At 37.4% G+C, this 22,283-nt stretch overlaps 1 protein-coding gene across 1 annotated transcript in view; it reads left to right on the top strand.

Annotated features, from left to right (window-relative positions):
• The window catches only part of AGTPBP1 (ATP/GTP binding protein 1), a 204,845-nt gene that overhangs the window by 127,847 nt on the left and 54,715 nt on the right, over positions 1-22,283 (top strand). The window contains exons 16-17 of the mRNA XM_010378074.2: positions 503-589; positions 674-822. Of these exons, the coding sequence (XP_010376376.1) occupies positions 503-589; positions 674-822 (236 nt within the window). The remainder of the gene's footprint in view (positions 1-502; positions 590-673; positions 823-22,283) is intronic.

The raw sequence follows: 22,283 nt of genomic DNA, 5'->3' as shown, positions 1-22,283 counted from the left end.
TCAAACAGTATCTGGCACCTAGTAGATACCTGGTAAATGCTTATTTAATAATCAGTATATAAAATGAGGATAATACGTGTGCTTCTTGATGCTAATTGAATAACATAATAGGTAATTTAGCTCTTCGATTGGAAAATAATATTGTCACCTGAGAACTGTATGGTTTATGAGAATTGTTGCTGCTCAGTACAGGTCACAGCAGTTTTAAAAATGTTCTTTTTTGTATAAAAATAAGTATTTTAGAAATGGCGTGCATTCAGTGAGGCAAAAGTTCTTACTATATCAGTATAAACATAAGAACAAGTCTCTAATTATAAGTTTGTCCATTAATGTTATCCACATTTAGTGTATTGATTGTGCTTGTTTTGTGCTTCAGCTTAAAAATAATGAGGAAGGTGATATGGCAATAGTGATGTCTTTTTAATTATAATTTTATTTACTTTTTGCTCCTCTGTTTAAGTGCAATGTATTTTAATATATTTACTTTAAAAATTTTATTTAGTTACACCATTCCAGAAGAGGGAGATATTTTGAAATTTAACTCCAAATTTGAATCTGGGAATCTGCGCAAAGTAATTCAAATTAGAAAGTAAGTCACTTAAGATTTTCTCATTTTGTATGTGCACAGATATTTTCCTAATTTTCATCAGATTTCTTTGTCTTCTATTTTCAGAAATGAATACGATCTTATTCTGAACTCAGATATAAACAGCAATCATTATCATCAGTGGTTTTACTTTGAAGTCAGTGGAATGCGGCCAGGTGTTGCTTACAGGTTTAACATCATTAACTGTGAAAAGTCCAACAGTCAGTTTAATTATGGTAAGACAATTTTCTTTCCCAATTGAGATGGCATGCAGGCATCTTCACTGTGGAAAAGGGAAGTTTTTTTAAAAAAATTATCAACTTTTAAAAAATGTTTCAGTCTTGTTTTCTCTAGTTCCCAAAATTCAGATATTATGCAACATTTGAAACAGGTCAAGGTTTTGTTGGTGAAAAAGAGTTACTCTTGTATAGGCAAGTCCTTCAAAGTGTAATGATTGATTTCATACAAATTGAATGGAACTAAAGGTTTATTATGTATACTCCGATGGTGACATCTGATTGTGTAATTTTTTCTTCTTTAGCCTGTTAATATGGTATATTATGTTGATTGATTTTTGAATGTTGAATGAGCCTTTTTTATTTGGAATAAACCCGACTTGGGATAAACAAATCCCAAGTGGGATTTATTTATTCCAAAAAAAAAAAAAAAAGTGTGGAATAAACACTACTTGGTCATTGTGTATATAAATTGCTAATATTTTGTTAATAATTTTTTCATTTCTACTAATGAGGGATATTGGTCTATAGTTGTCTTTCTTTCTTTTTTTTTTTTTTTTTGTTTGGTTTGGTACTGTATCTGCTTTTGGTATCATGGTATTACCTCATGAAATGAGTTGGGAAGTGTTCCCTCCTCTTATTTGCTGGAAGCACTTGTGTAGCATTGGTGTTAATTCGTAAACTTTGGTAGAATTCTGCAAGTGAAACTATCTGAATCTGGAGAGTTCCTTTCTTGATAGTCTTTTAAACTAGAAATGTAATTTTTTTTTTTTTTTTTGAGATGGAGTCTTGCTCTGTCACCCAAAACTGGAGTGTAGTGGTGTGTTTGTGGTCAACTGCAACCTCCACCTCTCAGGTTCATGTGATTCTCCTGCCTCAGACCCCCAAGTGGCTGGCACTATATGTGCGTGCTACCACGCAGCTAATTTTTGTATTTTTCGTAGAGATGAGGTTTCACCATGTTGGCCAGGCTGGTCTCGAACTCCTGACCTCAAGTGATCTGCCTGCCTTGGCCTCCCAAAGTGCTGGGATTACAGGTGTGAGGCAGCACGCCCAGCTAGAAATGTAATTTCTTGAATAGTTTTAGGGGTATTCAAATTATCACTTTTATCTTGAGTGAGTTGTGGTAGTTTGTGCTTTTTAGGAATTGGTGCTTTTTAGGAATGGACCAATGTGCAGGGTTGTTTGTAGTGTTCTCTTACTATCCTTTTGATTTCTGCAGGGTCTGTAGTAGTGGCCCCTAATTAATTCCTGCTAATGATAATTTCTTCTCTTTTTTTCTTTGTCAGTCTAACTCTAGAGGTTTATCAGTTTTATTGACTGTTTCGAAGAACTAGTGTTTCGTTTCAGTTGGTTTTCCCTACTATTTGTCTCATGAGACCGTTTTAAAAAAACTCTTGAGTTGTACCCACAAATTTCTTTAAAATATAGCCTCATTCAAGGTTTTTGTGCTTAGTACTTTAATATATACAAAACCAAGGATTACTTGTAAGACACCTGGTAGTCAAACATTATGCCTGTGGAAAATAACGTACTTGTATGAACTTAATATCAGCATTTTAAAATTGAAACATCAAGTTTCAAGTATTAATGTTGTAATGACAATCTTTTTGTGTAAAAGAAAAGAATTTTTTTTTTCTGGCATACAAGAAAACTTACACTGGGGCTTGAGAAGAAACATATGTATGACAAGTTACAAAATCTCCAAGGTCTCAACCATTTGTTGGAAAGATTGAAAAGCTTTTAACAAACGAGACATGAAATATTGTATCATCCATTTCATTTAAATCCTCTAAGTTGTTAAAAGCAGGAATATGATCATGCTCTTTAAGGGGACATTTCTGAAAATTAAAGCTTTCAACAGTTGAAGAGGTTGTTCCCAATTGTCATTATTTGTGTGGAAAATAGGATATTGTATACTCTAGAATTACTTCACATGTATAAAAAAAGCTTTAATCAGATTCATTTATTTAATGAAATAATTGTAGGAAGACTTGGTAGCGTAATACCTGGTTTAGTTATAAACACTTTTCTAAGATTTTTAAATGGTTTAAGTAATTAATTTTTAAATGTTTGTTTATTCTTCTAAATATGTATATTTTGACTAAAAGTTCAGTGAGTATATGGATTTATGTGAATAATGATAGGAATATTCCTGATGCAGTCTATTTCACATTCTTTTGTGATTTTAAACTACTAACTATGGAATGTGATATTTCTCAGAAATATTTGTTAACCTTAAACTTTCAATTAACTTTAAAAATTACCTTAATTGAAACCCATTCAAAGTATTATCAAAATAAGTAAAGAAACCTAGTGATTTCTCTATTTAACTTGTAATGATGCTACATAATATTTTTAGAGGAGAAAATAACAATTAATTAAATTAATTTTATTGGTATGTTGGGTGCTCCTTATGAGTTAAATATAAAGGCATATTTATTCCTGACATAATAGTCAATATAATTTTCAGAAGTGCTACAACTAGATTGCATTTTTACTAACTATATTCACTTAAAAATAGAACTCTTAGCACTTTAAACTTTATTAAAAAAATAACATTTTGAATTAAAAGTATACGTTTTGGAGCAATGCGTCGCTGTTTCCTAAAAAAAACCTATACCTGGCCGGGCGCGGTGGCTCAAGCCTGTAATCCCAGCACTTTGGGAGGCCGAGACGGGTGGATCACGAGGTCAGGAGATCGAGACCATCCTGGCTAACATGGTGAAACCCCATCTCTACTAAAAAATACAAAAAACTAGCCAGGCGAGGTGGCAGGCGCCTGTAGTCCCAGCTACTCGGGAGGCTGAGGCAGGAGAATGGCGTAAACCCGGGAGGCGGAGCTTGCAGTGAGCTGAGATCCGGCCACCGCACTCCAGCCTGGGCAACAGAGCGAGACTCCGTCTCAAAAAAAAAAAAAACAACCTATACCTTTATGTGATAGATAAAATAATTTCTCTAGTGTCATTTGAAATTTTAAAATGAATAAAATTCTGTAATTAAAACTAATTCAAAGCAGTGGGACAGATGGCTGCTTTATTTTTAAATTTCCTCTCCTTCTTCCCCCTTCTCCTTTGGATATTCTTGTATGTATATCACACTTTCCAAACTCACTAGTGTAGTGAATTTGGAAAACAGAATGGTGTTAAGAAAAAAATAAAACCATTGACAATGCATCATCCAGAGATAATGACTTTAACATTTGTTGCTTCTTACCAGCCTTTTTTATAATGCAATGTATGATTTCTACTTACATAAAGTTATGCATTTATTTTTAAAAAAGAAGTCTCATAACCCATGCAATTTCATATTCTGTATTTTAATCAAAATTTATGTTATCAGCATTTTTTTCTGGTTATTAAATATTCCTGTGAAACATTGTTTTAGGAGACATCCAATAGAAGTACTGTAATTTATCCAAACCTTTCTTTATAAGACAGTTGTTTCTGATTACTTTCTATTTTAAATATTGCCAAGATAAACATTATTATACATAGATATTTGTGTTTATAATTCAGAGAAGTATCTGTATGCCAGGTACACGTGCATGTTTTTCTGATGATAAAACAGTAGATATTAATATGGGAAAGTAAGCAAATTAAAAACAATTTAAAGGAAAATCTTTGGAAAAGGAACATCCAAAAGAACTATTGTTTAACGTTTCGTTATCTGTTCTTAAACTTACTCACATTCACATATATAATTTTAAAATTACATTTTACTCTTTTACAGATTTGGGATTATAGTATGAAAGCTCGTGTGTAACACTACATTTTTTTAAAACTATACAATAATTTGTGAAAAAAATTTCCCCATGCCCATTAAATATTATTCAGCAGCATCGTTAGTAATGTCTGTGTAATGTTCTATTGAGTAAGGTACAATAAATGACTTGAATGATAACAGATTGAAGATTTAAGTCTTTCTCCACATTTCAAAATTATAAGCTGTCTTGCAGTAGATACCCTTAATTATTTGTTTTCATATATGTGTCTGATTATTGTCATGAATTCCTAGAAGTTGCATTTCTCAAAGAGAATGAACATATGTTGCTGAAGACTAGGGAAAATGGGTACTACAGTGCTGGTGAAGTATTAAATTAGTTCAGCCTTTTTGAAGTGCATTTGATAGTATGTTTTCAGTGTTTATATTTAACAGCATCCATCCGGATTTATTTTGGTATTTTCTGTGAATTGGGATTTAACTTAATCCTATTCTTAGTGGTTAAGTAGCTACAACTAAATTCATTCTTTCTCCAAAGAGTTTTAAAGTGTCGTCGATGAATTCATTGAATTGTTAGACATTTCACATTTACAGCTCTGTATACCTGGTCCACTAATGAAAGAATGGTACGAAATATCATTCAGAAGCCATTAAACATTGTTACTCTGTTTTGGCTGTTACAATGGTCAGGTTAGTAAAAACAGATTAGAACCTGATTGATAAAATGTCACCATAACTTGCTTATAATTCCTCACTTTTTGAATTTGAATTCAATTATTTTGACCTCTTACACATATGTCCCCATTGGTTTGAAACACCACAGTTCTCATAATCTGTGGTCCTACATACTAGTTATGTTTGGGGATTTCTTGTTGCTCTAGTACTACTGTGTTTCTAATTTATTTTGACTTTAAAATATAGTCTAACATCCTGTAGTTCTTTTCAAAAACAATTTACAGACTTTTCTACCTATTTTTTCTGAATAGTTTATTCTGAATATGATTCACAATAATTTTATCAAATACCAAAAATTTCCATTGGATTAAATATGTAGAATAGTTTGGGAGAGACAGAATTTTTTATATCCAGTCTTACTACTAAGGCACATGATGTTTTGTTTTGTTGATTCAAGGTTTTTTATGCCTTCCCCTATGTTTTTTAGTTTTCTTTTTGTAAGTTTTATATTTCTGTTTACCTTTGTTTCTGTCATGAAAGAGTTTTGTGAAAGAGTACTCCTATTTTTAAACATTATTTCTATTAAGAAAGCTATTGATTTTTAATATTTACTTGAAAATCAACCTTCTTGCTGAACTTTTTATTAGTTCTTATAGTTTCTGAGTTGGTACTTTGGATTTTCTTGATAAATACCTAGAATTCTATGATTCATAGCTATATTGTGTATCTTTCATTGTTTTTGAATAGAATTTTGACAAGTGTTTAAAATAAAAGGGATACACTGGGCATCCTGGTATTTTAACTTTAATGGGAATGTTGCTAGTATTTACATTAAGCGTATTCTTGTTTTGAGATACATATTTTTCTGTTTCTCAAAATAGAAATGAAGAATTTCTATTTTTTTAAAAATCAGATTTAAAAATTTTTTTTGCATTTATCAATAAATGTAATGTGACCATATTAGTCTAATATGTTTTTACTAACCTGACCATTGTAACAGCCAAAACAGAGTAACAATGTTTAATGGCTTCTGAATGATATTTCGTACCATTCTTTCATTAGTGGACCAGGTATACAGTTGTATGTGTTGTATTGTGTTAATAATATTCCTCTTATTAAGCCATCCTTGGATTTTAGAAATAAGTCAGCTTGGCTGTGTGAATTGATCTTTTATGATGCGGCTATTTTTGTTTGTTGAAATTGTGTTTTAAGGTTTTACATCATAAGTTAGACAAGTCAGTTTCCTTTTTGGAAACTATCTTTGTCTAGTTTTGGAAGGAGGCTGATCTGACTTTGAACACTTAAATGTAAAGGCTTTTATTTCTCCACCCTATGTTCTGGAGCAGTTGAAATAACATGTGTTTTAATGAAATTTGCAAAAAATGTGCCTCTAAAAGTCTCTGATTTTGTACTCTTTAATTGGGTGAGAGGGGGTGCTTTTGAACTTTTTCAGAGTTTTCTATAACTCAGTCTAGACTAGTTTTTTATTTTTTGTTGAGGGAGTCTTGATAATTTGTATTATATATTTTTATGTAAGTGATATTTAGATTTTAAAAATTCAGTAGCAGAAATTTGTGTGCTATCTGCAATATGTATATTTGCTTATTTTCTGGCTTAGTTTTTTCCAAGTTTTTGATACTTAAAACTTAAATTTGTTGTTTTACAATTTTAAAAAGCTGGTGTATTCATTATTTCTATTGGAATTGTTTTTGTTTTTGTGTTTTTTTTTTTTTTTTTTTGAAACGGAATCTCGCTCTGTCGCCCAGGCTGGAGTGCAGTGGTGTGATCTTGCTGCAAGCTCTGCCTCCCGGGTGCAAGGAATTATCCTGCCTCAGCCTCCCGAGTGGCTGGGACTACAGGCGCACATTGCCATGCCCAGCTAATTTTTTGTATTTTAGTAGAGATGGGGTTTCACTGTGTTGCCCAGGCTCTTCTCAAACTGCTGAACTCAGGCAATCCACCCGCCTCAGCCTCCCAAAGTGCTAGGATTACAGGCGTGAGCCACCATGCCCGGCCTAGAATTTTTTATACTTATTAATTTATCCCTTTACCTCTCTGCAGGTTGATTTTTTTCTTTTTCTAACTTCTAGTAGGTTTACCTAAATTTATTTTTGTCTGTTGATCAAAGTAAGTCTCGTATTTTCTCTTGATTACAACTTCTGTATTCACCTCCCAAATTTTAATATTAAGATCTCCTTGTTATTTTTTGTATTACTTGTATGCAATGTTGGTATCCTTTAGATTAGAATTATTTAGGCAAGAGTTTATATTTTAGTTGATTGTATTATTTTTGTGAAGACTTTTTTCATTCTTTCAAATTTTAATCCATTTTGTTCACTGGCATGGAATTTATGATTTGCAGCAACTTTTGTGGCTTAATATCTGGTCAGTTTTTGTGTTCATGGGCACTTGGAAAATAATATTCATTCTTTGTAGGCAACATAATGTAACATACATTGTTTAGTGAGGAGAAAAAAATGTTTTTCTTTCTACTACTCACACCACTTCCAACACTTTTGTGCCCAATGTGTGGGGATTTTCTCCACACATTCCAGTTCTCCTACTCTCCAGACACCAACTGGTGTCCTTCCTACAATTCAGTTATGATACAAACTGCTTGGAGTTAGTGCAGACCTCAAGGATTAAGGACTCAGTCTCCCACGACTGTCCCCTCACTTCAGATGCCAATTAAAAGTAGTGGGTCCTCAGGTTACCATACTTCTCTCTGACTTGGTTACAAACAGGGGTTCCCATAACCCTCCTCACTTTGATAATTTGCTGTGGCAGCTCACAGGACTCAGGGAAACACTGAATTATGATTCCCTGTTTATTATAAAGGATATGATTTAAGGATTCAGATGAACCGCCTGATGAACGGGTAGGTCCAGAAGAGTCCTGGGTACAGGAGCTTTTTTCCCCATGGAGTTGGAGTGCACCACCCTTCTGGCATATGGATGCATTCACCATTCAGAAGCTCTCTGAATCCCGTGCTTTGGAGATTTTTATGGAGGCTTCATCATGTTGATATGATTAACTCAGTTTCCAGCTCCTTTCCTTTCCCTTGAGGATGGAGTTTGGCTGAAAGTTCCAAGCTTCTTATCATGGCTTGTTCTTCATGGTGACCAGTCCCCATCAAGGAGTACACCAAGAGCTGCCTCATTAGAATAGAAGTTGTTTCTATCACCTAGGAAGTTCTAAGAGATTTAGATGCTCTCTGTCAGGGAGTGGGGTCAAAGACCAAATATTAGAACAAAAGATATTCCCGGCACCTGCATTGCTTAGGAACTGACAAGGGTTTTAGGAGCTCTGTACCAGGAACTGGGGGGTAGAGACCAATATGTATAGAGAGATTTCTTATTATTTCATATTTGGTTGGGCACGGTGGCTTATGCCTGTAATCCAGCACTTTGGGAGGCTGAGGTGGGTGGATCACAAAGTCAGGAGTTCGAGATCAGCCTGACCAACATGGTGAAACCCCATCTCTACTAAAAATACAAAAAATTAGCTGGGCTTGGTGGCACGTACCTTGTAATCCCAGCTACTCAGGAGGCTGAGGCAGGGGAATAGCTTGAACCCGGGAGGTGGAGGTTCCAGTGAGCTGAGATTGTGCCATTGCACTCCAGCGTGGGTGACATAGTGAGACTCTGTCCCCGAAAAATATATTATTTCATATTTATTATTGTATATCTGTTCAACTTTCTATATCTGTTTATTTTTTGTCTTCTCTATCTGCCTAAGACTTAAAAACACATAACAGTCTCAGTTATGTTGTGTTTCTGTCAAGCCTTCGGGTTACTTGGCACATAGAATTTTGTAAGTTTTCCATGTTCCTTTTGCATATCCCTTTAATAGTATAAAATTATCACATTTATCTCATTCAGCATTTTTTGCCTTGAATTCTGTTTTTATATTGGTTTGAATTTGCTTGGTGTATATTTGCCTTTTTTTTCATCAATAAGAGGTTGGATTTTGTTGTTTGACCATTTGTCTTTTAATAGACAAGTTTAACCCATTAAAATTCTTACAGTTGAGGTGTTTGGGTGTTTATGCTTTCTGTTTTTGTGCTTCTTTATTGTTTATTTTTTTATTTAGTGTGGCACTTATTTTAGCTGTGGAATCCAAAATGTAAAATGCAAAAAAAAAAAAAGTTTAAAAAAGCCCCTAAACCTCAAGATACAGATCACGAGGCATATTCTGCATTGGATTTTTCAGTCTTGCTCCATCTGCCTTAAGTTTAATAGAGATTCCTTCCAGATTCTGAGAAGTTGTCTATTGTGAGTTTTCTTTTTATTTCCATGTATTCGTAAGTATTTAGGAAGATAGTAGAAGCTATGGAGCTATTTAGGTAGATGTAATATTTTATTAAACTTATCTTTAGATTTGTTAGGTCAGTACAACATAAAGCAAATCTTTGGTTTGTCTTAACATTAACAGAATTAAAAGAAAGGGACCAAAATATTTTGGTAAACTATAATTTAACATTGTAAGCAATTATAACTAGCAATAATTCATTGTAAGGGTAAGGGCTGTGACCAAAGAAAGTATGTGCAGTGGAAACGTCTTCATCTGGAAGTATTTGTTTAATTGTCATACATGATTGAAATGAGGAAGTAGTATCAATTAGGAGAGTAGCTTATTGTCTGTAAAAAAAAATTTTTTTATTGGGGTGTGCTGATTGGGGGACTATTTGAGTGTTGGATTCTAGAAAATGTGCCCAATAGAGGTCTTGTTCTTTGGCAGTGTCTCCAGAAAGGAACAGGCTGGCAGTTGCTTCTCTTTAAAGTTGCCCTTTTTTTTGAGCTTTTAAAAAGTGATTCTATTGAATACTTAGTGTTTCTCGTAAGTGAATGATCCTAAAGTTAAGCAGTTTAAAAATATTTATGTTTTGTACTGTATTTTTAATTGTAAAGAGAATACCGCCTTTGAAATACTGAATTTGAGAATGTATGTCAATAAATAGTAGTGCTATCTGTTTCAATCCATCACCCCGGTCTTACCCCCCATTACTTGGAAGGGATTTGCTGAAATTACCACTAGAGGGCAGTCTTGCATTTTAGTACCAAGCTTCTCTTTCACTTTCTCTCCATCTTTGTTTCTCTCAGATATTTGAGGATTTTCAGCTGCCTTCTTAAATAAATGAACATGTTTGGAACCAGGCAATAAAGTAGAATTTTGAAGTCTAGCCCGTAACATTCTCAACCCTTTGCCCATGTTAGTTAATTCAAGTCTTCTCTGCCTCCCTAGAATGGATTAGTCCCCCTGACAAATGTTCCTCATACATTTTTACCTTTTGGGGTGCTCTTTACAGTTTAATATTATTTAGCTGTGTGGCTTTCCTATATTTCCTTTTTCTCTTTGTAATTAGTATTTTACATTGAGGTACTTTGAGACTATCTAAATATCTTGTTCCTTCTCAAGCTTTTAATTTATTCATATCAGTATAGACTTGGTTTCCTATTTGACTCGAGTTATAATTTGTTGCTATCATTATTTATTTTGATATTCAAATTGTCCACGATTTGGCCAGTGGGATACGGTTCATGCTGGTGTGTGTGCCCTTTTGAGATATCCCTATTATTCCTTATGGGTGCCCTTGCTTCTTGGCACAACAAGATGCTTAAGGCCTATCTTGCTTTTCCCTGCCCCTGAATGAAATCTGCCATTTCTCCGAAGAGTGCTGTTTTGCTTTAGTAGCGAATGGTGTTTAAAACCCAAGATCTGGCCGGGCACGGTGGCTCACGCCTGTAATCCCAGCACTTTGGGAGGCCAAGGTCAGGAGTTCGAGACTAGCCTGGTCAACATGGTGAAACCCCATCTCTACTAAAAATACAAAAATTAGCCGGACATGGTGGCAGGCGCCTGTAATCCCAGCTACTAGGGAGGCTGAGGCAGGAGAATCGCTTGAACCCAGTAGGAGAAGGTTGCAGTGAGCCGAGATTGTGCCACTGCACTCCAACCTGGGCAACAAGAGTGAAACTCTGTCTCAGAAAAAAAAAAAAAAAAAAAAAATTCTCTTGAAAACCAAGATCTGTACACATGGTATACACATTGCTATTGGGTTATTACCAAACTATGTCAATGAACAATTAGGGAGTATATTTAGTACATACATAATATTTAAACAGAAATTCACATTTGTAGTAGTTTCCATATTTGAATGTACATGTTTATATGTGTGTGTATATAATCACACAAACACACACATACACGCCACGAGGTTATACTTATACCTTAACTTTCAAGCAAGTAACACAGGCTTTATTCTTGTTTTCTTTCCATATTTACAACTTTCTTCTCCAAGATAGATAATTTTGGGCCCCATTATCCATATAACTTATTAGATCAATTCCAGTTTATGTAACAATCTCCGTATTGTCTATTTGGACAGATGCCTTCCTCCACACTATTGAGGGTCTGATATCCCAAATCAATCTTCCTTCCATCCTCCTGCATGGGTTCCCTCCCTGTTTTGTTTTTTCATTTTGTTTGTAATTTCTAGTTTTAGTACACTGTGATCAGAGAGTTTGTAATATTTCTATTTTGTGAAATTTATTGTTGTTTTCCTTGTGATGTAATACATTATCAGTTTTTATAAATGTATTGTGCTATTGAGAAGATAAATTCTTTATATCTTATATCTTAATATATTATCATCAAATTCCAAGCAAAGAAGTCATCTTTACTTAAAATTTGCTGATAATATATTGTCATATATATTATCAGTTTTTATGAATGTATCATGTGCTGTTGAGAAGAAGATATAAAGAATATATCTTCACATAAGAAGATATATTTTTCGTCTGTATCAGGATGAGACATTTGACATTTAGATGTAAAAATTGCCGTATTGATTATGTTATTGGGTTCTCTATGTTTTGTTTTCTTGTTCAATTGATCCGTCTTATTCTGAGAGTGGTGCTTTGAAGACTATTATCAATAGTATGTCACTATCGATTTCTCTTTATATCTCCTGTAGTTTCTGCTTTATGTAGGAGGTTGATCTTATCGGATGCATTGATATTAAGTATTATATTTTCATTATGAATTGTGACTTTGTCATTATAAAGTTCCTCCTTTTTCTCTAAGTATTTTTTGTTCTAAAATCTACTTTAAGGATTTCAACCCCGATTTTATTGTTCCATCTGCCCTCTATATCTTCGCTCATTTTACTATTTATAAACAATTTAAAGTTTGTTATATTCTGTCTTCTAGTAATGCTGAAGGGCTGGGCCATGTGTGGTTTTGTTTGTGCTACTTATTGAGTTTATTTATTTCTTCTTTGGTTGGGATGAAAAACCAAATTCTGAGACTGGAGGATAATGGCAGCCACCTGAATCTGAATCTGAAATTGCAGCTGTAATGCTAGATATGTTAGAAGCATGTATTTTTTTCTACATAGAGTCACTGAGTGCAGATAACATGCAGCTTATGATAAGTGCCTTCAGGTTTGTTAGAGTTCCACTTTAAACTTTCTTTGTTCTCCTCATCTGTTAAATGAGGGTGTTAACATCAACTCCAACATTTTACAAATCTGTGATTTATAGTACATTAATGATTAGGACCTAAAACACCTCATCTTTCTTTGTATTTGCACATAATATTGACCATGTCCTCAGTAAAAATTTGGCCTTTACTTGGATATTATTAGGGGCTAGTGCCATTGGATGTTACTCTGGCAGTTTAATATTCTGATTATCTATATTTGAGGCAAAAAATGGACAATTTTAAGCACACTTGTTTCATGTATATGAAGGTTTATCCTTTGGCTAATGAATAAATCTTGTTCAGATATAGGCTTTCTATTACTATATCAGGTTGAATAGACTGGTTTATTTAGTCTGAGTTTATTTCATTTGATTGATTCTTGCTGGGGCAACTTACTTTGTCCAAATGGTTTTTGTTACAGTCAGAATATCCAAATATAGCTAACTTCACTGTGACCAAAATTTCATGTGATCGTTTTAAATGTGATATAAGAATACATTGTTTTAAATATAATATAAGAATAATTGTTTTTTATAACATTAGAACACATGAGACAAATCTAAAGTGCCCTTTGACTTCAACTTGAACCTTTCACTACTTTATGTAGTTAACTTTTAGAAATTGATACATAATATTTGCACATATCTATGGGGTATGTGTGATATTTTGTTACATGTATAGAATGTGTAACAATCAAGTCGGGGTATTTAGGGTATCCATCACCTTGATAATTTATCATTTCTCTATGTTAGGAATATTTTAAGTCCTCTCATACAATATATTGTTTCTGATCGTCACCCAACTCTGCTATCGAACATTACAACTTAATTCTTTTCTTGAACTATATGCTTGCACTCATTAACCAACCTGTCTTCATCACCCCATCCCTGCCCCACACCCTTCTCAGTTTTTGTATCTATTATTTTACTTTCTACTTCCATGAGATCAACTTTTTTATCTCCCACACATGAGTGAGAACATGCAAGATTTGTCTTTCTATGCCTGGCTTATTTCACTTGACATAATGACTTCCAGTTCCATCCATGTTGCTGCAAAGGGCATGATTTCATTTTTTATGGCCATGTAGTATTTCATTGTGTATACATATCATTTTCTATATTCATTCATCCATTGATGGATGCTGAGGTTGATTCATGTCTTTGCTATTGTGAATAGTGCTACAGTAAACATGGGGTGGGTGTAGGTATCCCTTAAGTATACTGATTTCCTTTACTTTGGATAAATACCCAGTAGTGGGATTGCTGGACCTTATGTTGTTTTATTTTTAGCTTTTTGAGAAATTTCTGTACTGTTTTACATAGTGACTACACTAATTTATGTTCCCAACAGTGTGGAAGAGTTCTCTTTTCTCCACATCCTCACTAGCATCTGTTACTTTTTTTCCCTCTTTTTAATAATAGCCATTTTAACTGGGGTAAGATGGTATCTCATTGTAGTTTGATTTACATTTCCCTGATGATTGGTGATGTTGAACATTTTTTTCATATGACTGTTGGCCATTTGTATATCTTCTTTTGAGAGAAGTCTATGTCCTTTGCATACTTTTTAATGAGATTATTATGATTTTTTTTTTACTATTGAGTTTTTTGAGTTCCTTGTATATTTTGGATACTCATCCCTTGTCGGATAAATAGTTTGTAAATATTTTCTCCCATTCGACAGGTGATTTCTTTACCCTGTTGATTGTTTCCTTTGATGGGAGAGTTTGGTCAGGTTACATTCGTTGTTGTTGGTAGGTGAGGACTTACTCCTGCCATTTTGTCGTTTCCTAATTGTTTTGTAGGCCTCTCTTCTTTCCCTCTTTCTTTCCTATCTTCCCTTTTGTGAAGGTGATTTTCTCAGGTGATATTTTTAAATTTCTGTTTTGATTTTCTGTATATCTATTGTAGGTTTTTTGAGATTACTGTGAGGCTTGCAGATAACATCTTGTAACCCATTATTTTAAACTGATGACAACTTAACATGGATTGCAAAAACAAATTAACAAACAAGCAAAAATGAAACTAATAAAGGCTCTATACCTCTAACTTCTTCCCCCCTCACTTTTTGATGTTTTGTTGTTTCTATTTATATCTTATTATTCTGTGCCTTGAAAAGTTGTATTATTATTTTTGATAGGTTCATCTTTTTGTCTTTCTACTCAACATATGAGTAGTTTACTCACCACAATTGCAGTATTATATTATACTGTGCAGTTATTATTACCATTGAATTTTGTATTTTCTGATGATTTCTTATTGCTCATTAATGTCCTTTTCTTTCAGAATGAAGAGCTCCCTTTAGCATCTCTTGTAGGACAGGTCTGATGTTGATGAATTCCCTCAGCTTTTATTTGTCTGGGGAAGTCTTTATTCCTCCTTCATGTTTGAAGGACATTTTCAATGGATGTGCTTACCATTTTAGGATCAAAGCTTTTTTTCCTTCAGTGCTTTAAATGTGGCATGCCACTTTCTCCTGACCTGTAAGGTTTATACTGAGAAGTCTGCTACCAGATATATTGGAGTTCCTTTGCATGTTATTTGTTTCTTTTGTCTTGCTGCTTTTAGGATCCTTTTTTTATCCTTGACCTTTAGTAGTTTGATTATTAAATGGCTGGAAGTAGTCTTGGAGTTAAATCTGCATGGTGTTCTATAGCCTTCTTGTACTTGAATGTTGATATCTTTCTCTAGGTTTGGAAAGTTCTCTGATATTATCCCTTTGAATAAACTTTTTACCTTATCTCTTTCTCTGCCTCCTCTTTAAGGCCAATAATTCTTAAATTTGTCCTTTTGAGGATACTGAAGTATGCCTAGATATTGTAGGCATACTTCATTTTATTCTTTTTTTTCTTTTGTCTTCTCTGTGTATTTTCAAATAGCCTGTCTTCAGGTTCACTAATTCTTTCTTCTACTTGATCAGTTCTGCTGCCAGGAGACTATAATGTATAATGCATTCTTCAGTATGTCAGTTGAATTTTTCAGTTCCATAATTTCTGCTTGATTTTTAAAAATTATTTCAATCTCCTGGTTAAATGCATCTCATGGGATTCTGAATTCCTTCTCTGTGTTATCTTCAATTTCACTGAGCTTCCTCAAAACATCTATTTTGAATTCTCTGTCTGAAAGATCACATATCTCTGTTTCTCCAGGGTTGGTCCCTGGTGCCTTAGTTCATTTGGTGAGGTCATGTTTTCCTGGATGGTCCTGATGCTTGCGGATGTTCATTGGTGTTTGGGCATTGAAGAGCTAGGTATTTATTGTAGTTTTCAGAGCCTGGGCTTATTTGTACCCATCTTTCTTGGGAAGGGTTTCCAAATATTCAAAGGGAATTGCATGTTGTGGTCTAAATCTTTGGTCACTGCAGCCATATCTGCACTAGGGGGACCCAAGCCTGGTAACACTGTGACCCTTGCAGACTTGTAGAGATACCACCTTTGTGGCCTTCAGTGAGGTACAAGAGAATTTCTTGGATTATCAGGCAGAGGCTCTTGTTTTCTTCACTTACTTTCTCCCAAACACACAGAGTCTGTCTCTCTGTGCTGAGCTGCCTGGAGCCAGGGTGAGAGATGATACAAGCAACCCTGTGGCTGCCACCACTTTTACTATACTAGGTCAGACGCAAAGCCAGCATAGCACTGGGTTCTGCCCAAGGCCCGCGGCAACCACTGCCTAGCTACTGCTGATGTGTTCACTCAAGGCCCAAGGGCTTTATAGCCAGGCTTGTGTCCTACCCTTCAGGGCAATGAACTTCCCCCAGCCCAGGGCAGGTTCCAGAATGCTGTACAGGAGTCAAAGCCTAGAGTCAGGAATGTTAGGAATCTACTTGGTGTTCTGTTCTACTGCAGCTAAGCTGGCACCCAAACTGCAAGACAAAGTTCTTCCCACTCTTCTGTCTCTTTTCTTCATGTAGAAGTCTTTTCCCATATCCGTCACCATCCCAGGCCTGTGTTGACCACTGCCTGGCTCCTGCTGACATTCCCTCAAAGCACAAGGTCTCTTCAGTCAGTTTGTGGTGAATGCTGTCAGGCCTGGGTCTCTCCCTTCAGGGTAGCAGGCTCCTCTGTGGCCCAGGACAGGTCCAGAAATGCTGTCCAGAAGCCAAGACCTGAAATCGTGGACCCGAGGAGCCCTCTTGGAACTGTTGTCAAGCTGGTGACCAAGCTGCAAGACAAAGTCCCCTTTACTGTTCTCTCTCCTTTCCTTGAGCAAAAGTAGTACCTCCCTGTGGCCACCGCCTGAAGCCAGCATGGCTCTGGGTCTCACCCAAGTCTTGCAGTGAGAACTGCCTGGGTACCACTGATGTTTATTCAAGGCCCCAGGGCTCTTTAGCCAGCAGGTAATGAATCCTGCCAGGACTGGGCTCTTCCTTTCAAGGCAGTGGGTTCCCTTCTGGCCCAGGGTGTGTTTAGAAATGTCAACTGGGGCCTAGGGCCTGTAATGGTGGCCTCAGGACTCTGCCTGGTACCCAGTTTTACTGTGACTGAGTTGGTATCCAAGTTATAAGACAAAGACCTTTTTGTTCTCCTCTCTCTGCTCTCAAGTGGAAAGGAGCCTCTCCTGGAACTGTGAGCTGTGCTTCCTGGGGTTGGGGGAAGGGTGATATGAGTACTCCCTTGGCTACTCTGGTTGGTGTCCCACTGGGCCGCATGCACCCACATTCACTGGCTCAGAGCCCAGCACAGCACCAGGACTTGTCCAGAATGTCAACCCTTGTGACCTAGACTGCCTTTCAAGTTTATTTAGGACGCCAGAGTGCCTTAGCCTGCGGTGATGAGGCTAACCAGAACTCAGGTTCTGACAGCTGGGATGGGCAATTCCCATCTGGCTAGGTCAGTCTGAATACTCTCTTTGTGGACACTGGCTGACTTCTGCCTGGTGTTGCTTTCTGCTGTGATGTAGGCAGCACTGAGTTCCAATGCAAAGTCCCATAGTCACTGCATGTTCTCTCCTTGAAGCACACAGATTCTCTGCTGCATGTGGCCACTGCTGCTGGACTGTGGGGGTGGCGTGAGCAATTCCAGATTGTCTTTCCTATCCTCTTCAGTGCATTTCCTTGGTATGATCGCTCACCTGATTTTTGGTTCTTAAAAAGGTGCTTTCTTGCGTGGACAGTTGTTCAATTCGGTGTTCCTATTGTGGGGCATGGAGTTGGGGGCGGTAGTCACTAGAGGCTTCTATTTGGCCACCTTGTTCTGCCTTTCAGCTATTTATTTTGTTAAATAGATTTACTTTCTCTCATATCTTCTCTTTGCTTCCTGGAACACCAAAAAATTGAATATGTGTTTGCTTTATGGTGTGCCATATGTCATGTAGGCTTTGTTCATTCTTTTTTATTCCTTTTTTCTTTATTTGTGTCTGACTGGGTTATTTGAAAATACCTGTCTTTAAGTTCTGAAATTCTGTCCTCTGCTTTAGTCTATTGTCAAAGATCTCTAATATATTTTTTTCTGTCTTTCAATGAACATTCTTCAGTTCCAGTGTGTGTTTGGCTTTAAAAAAGAATGATATCTATTTTGTTAAACTTCTCACTTACCTTCTGAATTGTTTTTCTGATTTCTTTGTATTATTTATCTGTGTTCTCTTATATCTCACTGAGCTTCTTTGATATCATTATTTTGAATTATTTTTCCAGCATTTCATGTATTTCTGTCTCATTGGAATCTGTTGCTGGAGAATTATTAGTTGCTTTGGAGGTGTCATATTTTCTTGTTTTTTTTTTTTTTTTTTTTCCATGTTTCTTGTGTCCTTATGTTATTATTGGCACATCTGGTATAACAGTCGCATCTTCCAATTTTTTTAATTTACTTTCATGGGGAGGACTTTTTTCTGAAGGCCTGTCTATGATATTGGCTGGGTAGGGCACTGTGGCTTTGCTTCTGAGTAGATGCAGTAATATAGTCCCTGTATGATGTCTTTGGTTGTAAACAGTGTCAGTGGTTTCTGTAATTGCTTCAGTGGCTCAGGGGGTGGTTGTTGGTGGTGGCTGCGGTGAAATTTTGCTGGGAATGAGGGTGCCAGGTCGGCCATTCCTTGAGCACCAGGCGTGGCAACAGCAGGCCAGATTCCTGTCCTTAGGATCCAGCATGACTGGTGTTAGTGGGTCTAAGTGGGGCTAAGTGGACCAGTTCTTGGGCCCCCATGCAGCCTTCTCAGATGCTGGCAGTTGCAGCTTTGGGCCAGATAGGTGGGTGGGTCGTTTGGCTCCTGAGCAGAAGGCATAGCATGAGCAATGGCAGGACCAGTGGTGGGACAACCCTCTGCCTCCTAAGCGGTGTATGCTAGTGTTGGTGGTGGCTGTGACGGGCTGGGTGGTCCAGTCCCCAGACCCGCAGGTGGTGTGTGTGGGTGTGCCAGCTGTGGAGGTAGTGGCAGGCGAGGTGGCCCATCCTCAGACCCCTGGGAGGAATGCTGAGGTGCCAGCAGTGGGTGACATGGCTGAGCGATCCCTAGGCTCCCAGGTATGCTCTGGTGTTGGGGATGGTGGGGAAGCCAGGCCTGGCAGGCCTGTCCTCAAGCCCCTCACGTGATTTATAGGGGCTCTGGCTGTAACGAGGATGGCTGGGGTGATCCCTAGACTCCTCTTAGAGTGTTTGAGTGGGGGCAGCAGCAGAGCTGGTGGGCTGGGGAAGCCTGCCCTCAGGGAGCTTGCAAATATACCCCAGCCCTGCTGCTAGGGATTGCTAAGCTGCTATCAGTGGCAGGCTGGGGAGTGTGTGCCTCAGCCCCAGGTGACAGCTGGGGACTTGGGAGCCTGTTTGCAGGGCATGTGTTAATGTAGGGTGATCACACTGCCGAGGGCAATGGAGTTGCTGCCAGGGGCTTGTGCTTGGCCCCAGTGGCAGCGGTCAGCAGTGGTAGTGGCTGCGGGTAGAGGAGCCTGTCCTCTGGGTACCTGCAAATGCATGACAGCTTGCTGCTGGGAGGTGGGGTCTCTACCAGTGACTTTTGCTTAGGTTTCAGTGGCAGCAGCCTGTGGCATTGGTGGCTGTGGGTTGGGGAGGCGGGCAGGATGCAGTTGAGTGGGGGTTGGGTTCTCAGAACTGTGCCAGTACTGCTGCTGCTTAGGTCACACCCCATGTGAACTCACTCTCTGGAGCAATGCCTTCGTGCAGTCTCAAAGCAGCTCCCTGTGTTAGTCTCAGGACCTGTGAGGATGGAGGGGCTCCCCCCTGGCTAGGACTAGAGGAGTCTGTAGTATGGATGTGGACCACTGAGAATCTTACTTACCCTTTTCCTGTACTGGGAAGCCTCCCTGGGCTCCCGGCCAAGTAGCCTGCCTGCCTTCCCTCTCCTTCCTTGTGTTAGGTATTCTTGTTAGTTTTCTGTTGAGTTTCAGTGTCCTGTCTTAGATGTGATTATCTACTCACTATTTTGCTGCTGCTTTGTGGAGGAGGTAAGTGCCAGATGCCTCTAGTCAGCCATCTTGAAGCCCCTCCTCTGTCTCCTGTGGTCACTATTGAAACTATTATAATGAGTTTTGTGTTATGGTGAGTTTTATGTGGCTGGAGGGGGTCAAAACTTCAGATTGAAGTGGCTCACTGCGTCCCAGGAAGGGATCAGGAAGGCAGACTTATTTTATAGGTACCAGTGAAATTTCTGAGTTTCAAGTATAAAGAGAAAATTTTAACATGCTTCCACTTTAAAAGAATAGGTTACTTAAAAGGAAATAATGATAATAATAATACCAGCAGCTAACATTCATTGATTATTTACCACATGCCAGGCCTTGTTCCAAGTGCTAACACATGTGATCCACACAACAAACAACTCAGTGAGGTTGTCACCCTCATTTTACAGAAAAGAAAATGGGGGCATAGAGTGGTTAATAGTCTGGCCGGGATCATGCGTCTGGTATGTGGTGAAGTTGGAATTCAAACCCAGGAAGTTTGGTTGTGGATTGCATGCTCTTAATCACTGTATTTTTCTGCATGTTTAAAAAATTAAACTAGTGTTGGACTGCTCGTCTGTGGCACTGGAAGCCAGTGGACATCCAAATGTCTTTTGAAGAATCTGTAAATTGTTTGTCACTGCCAGCAAACTGCATGTCAGTGTTTATAAGAATTGAGAAAATATACAGAGTGAAGGTCTGTCTCAAAAACAGTAATTCAGAAATGTGCTATCTGATCTCTCTCTGAACAACATGAGTAAAAGGTCTCAAGATAGAAGTATTGGAACTTATAAAATGTGTTAACCAAAAATATTCTAAGGAGGGTAATATAGGAGAAGTGAAAATTAACTTGTCTCAGTGGGATGGCTTAGTTATTTAATATAGTGTTAGAAAAGTATCAATCATGACTATGAGGGTGGAAAAGTAGAATTGAAAAGCGTGATAGAAAGCTTCCAGATTAAGGAAGAAAAGAAAATGTGGAGCAATGTAACCAAACCAATAAAAATAAAATGGTAAGGAAGAACAAAAAAAGCATTTGTTGATATCAGAAGTAGAAAATAAGATGTAGAGAATACAATGAAATGTATATCCATCGTCACCAACTATGAATAAACTGTGAAGTACCCTCAAAAGGTCAGATATTAAAAGTAACACAGTTTAGTGTGGTCTCTCTCTCTCTCCCTTTCTCCCTCTGTTCTTCTGTCTCTCTCTCTCCCTGTCTCCTCTGCTCCCCACCGTGTGTGTGTGTGTGTGTGTGTGTGTGTGTGTGTATGTGTGTGTGTATTCAGTGATAAGGTTGAAAATGAATGGGCGAAGATAAACTAGCCAAATGAAATTAAAATAAAGCAAAAGTGGTTAATAGTCGTGTCAGTTAGCCGGGTGCGGTGGCTCACACCTGTAATCCCAGGACTCTGGGAGGCCGAGGCGGGCAGATCACCTGAGGTCAGGAATTTGAGACCAGCCATGGCAACATGGTGAAACCCCATCTCCACCAAAAGATACAAAAATTAGCTGGGCACGGTGGCATGCGGAAGGCTGAGGCGGGAGAATCACTTGAACCCGGGAGGTGGAAGTTGCAGTGAGCCGAGATGGCACCATTGCACTCCAGCCTGGGCACAGAGCGAGACTCCATCTCAGAAAATAAATAAATAATAATGTCAGACTAAAATGTCAAGGTCAAAAATACTGACTTGCATATTTTGTATTTGCAAGTTGCAGTCCTTGAAGATGCTGTAAACCTTTATACAGCACAACAACCCTAGCCACATGGCACCTACATAAGCAGGACAAAAAGCTCCAGGAAATACAACTTGATTAGAAAACATTTATGAGAATTTAAAGTCCTCCTTTCAGAATTTGACATATCAAGAAAACAGAAATAAGTAAGGCTATAGAGAATTTGAGTAATATAATCAACAAGTTTGATTTTTTGATTCACTAGGATCCCATTTGAAACCCGAGACGGAGGCATGAGATACAAGAAAAAGGGGCACTGATCTGGGCGTCCAGTGACAAGCAGTAACAGGATGCAATCTGAGATTTCCTAGAAAGCAACTCAGCCAAATTGAATTAAAAGTTAGTTGTATCCTGGAAATACACTTAAAAAAAGTAGACTGAATTCTAAGAAATGATAACACATGATAAAGAAACCAAAAACTTAGGGACATCAGGAGAGAGAGAGAGAGAGAGAG

Source organism: Rhinopithecus roxellana, chromosome 16, assembly GCF_007565055.1.
Source record: "Rhinopithecus roxellana isolate Shanxi Qingling chromosome 16, ASM756505v1, whole genome shotgun sequence".
Taxonomy (NCBI): domain Eukaryota; kingdom Metazoa; phylum Chordata; class Mammalia; order Primates; family Cercopithecidae; genus Rhinopithecus; species Rhinopithecus roxellana.
Note: the sequence above shows the minus strand (reverse complement) of the source record. Positions and strands in the feature narration are given on the sequence as shown.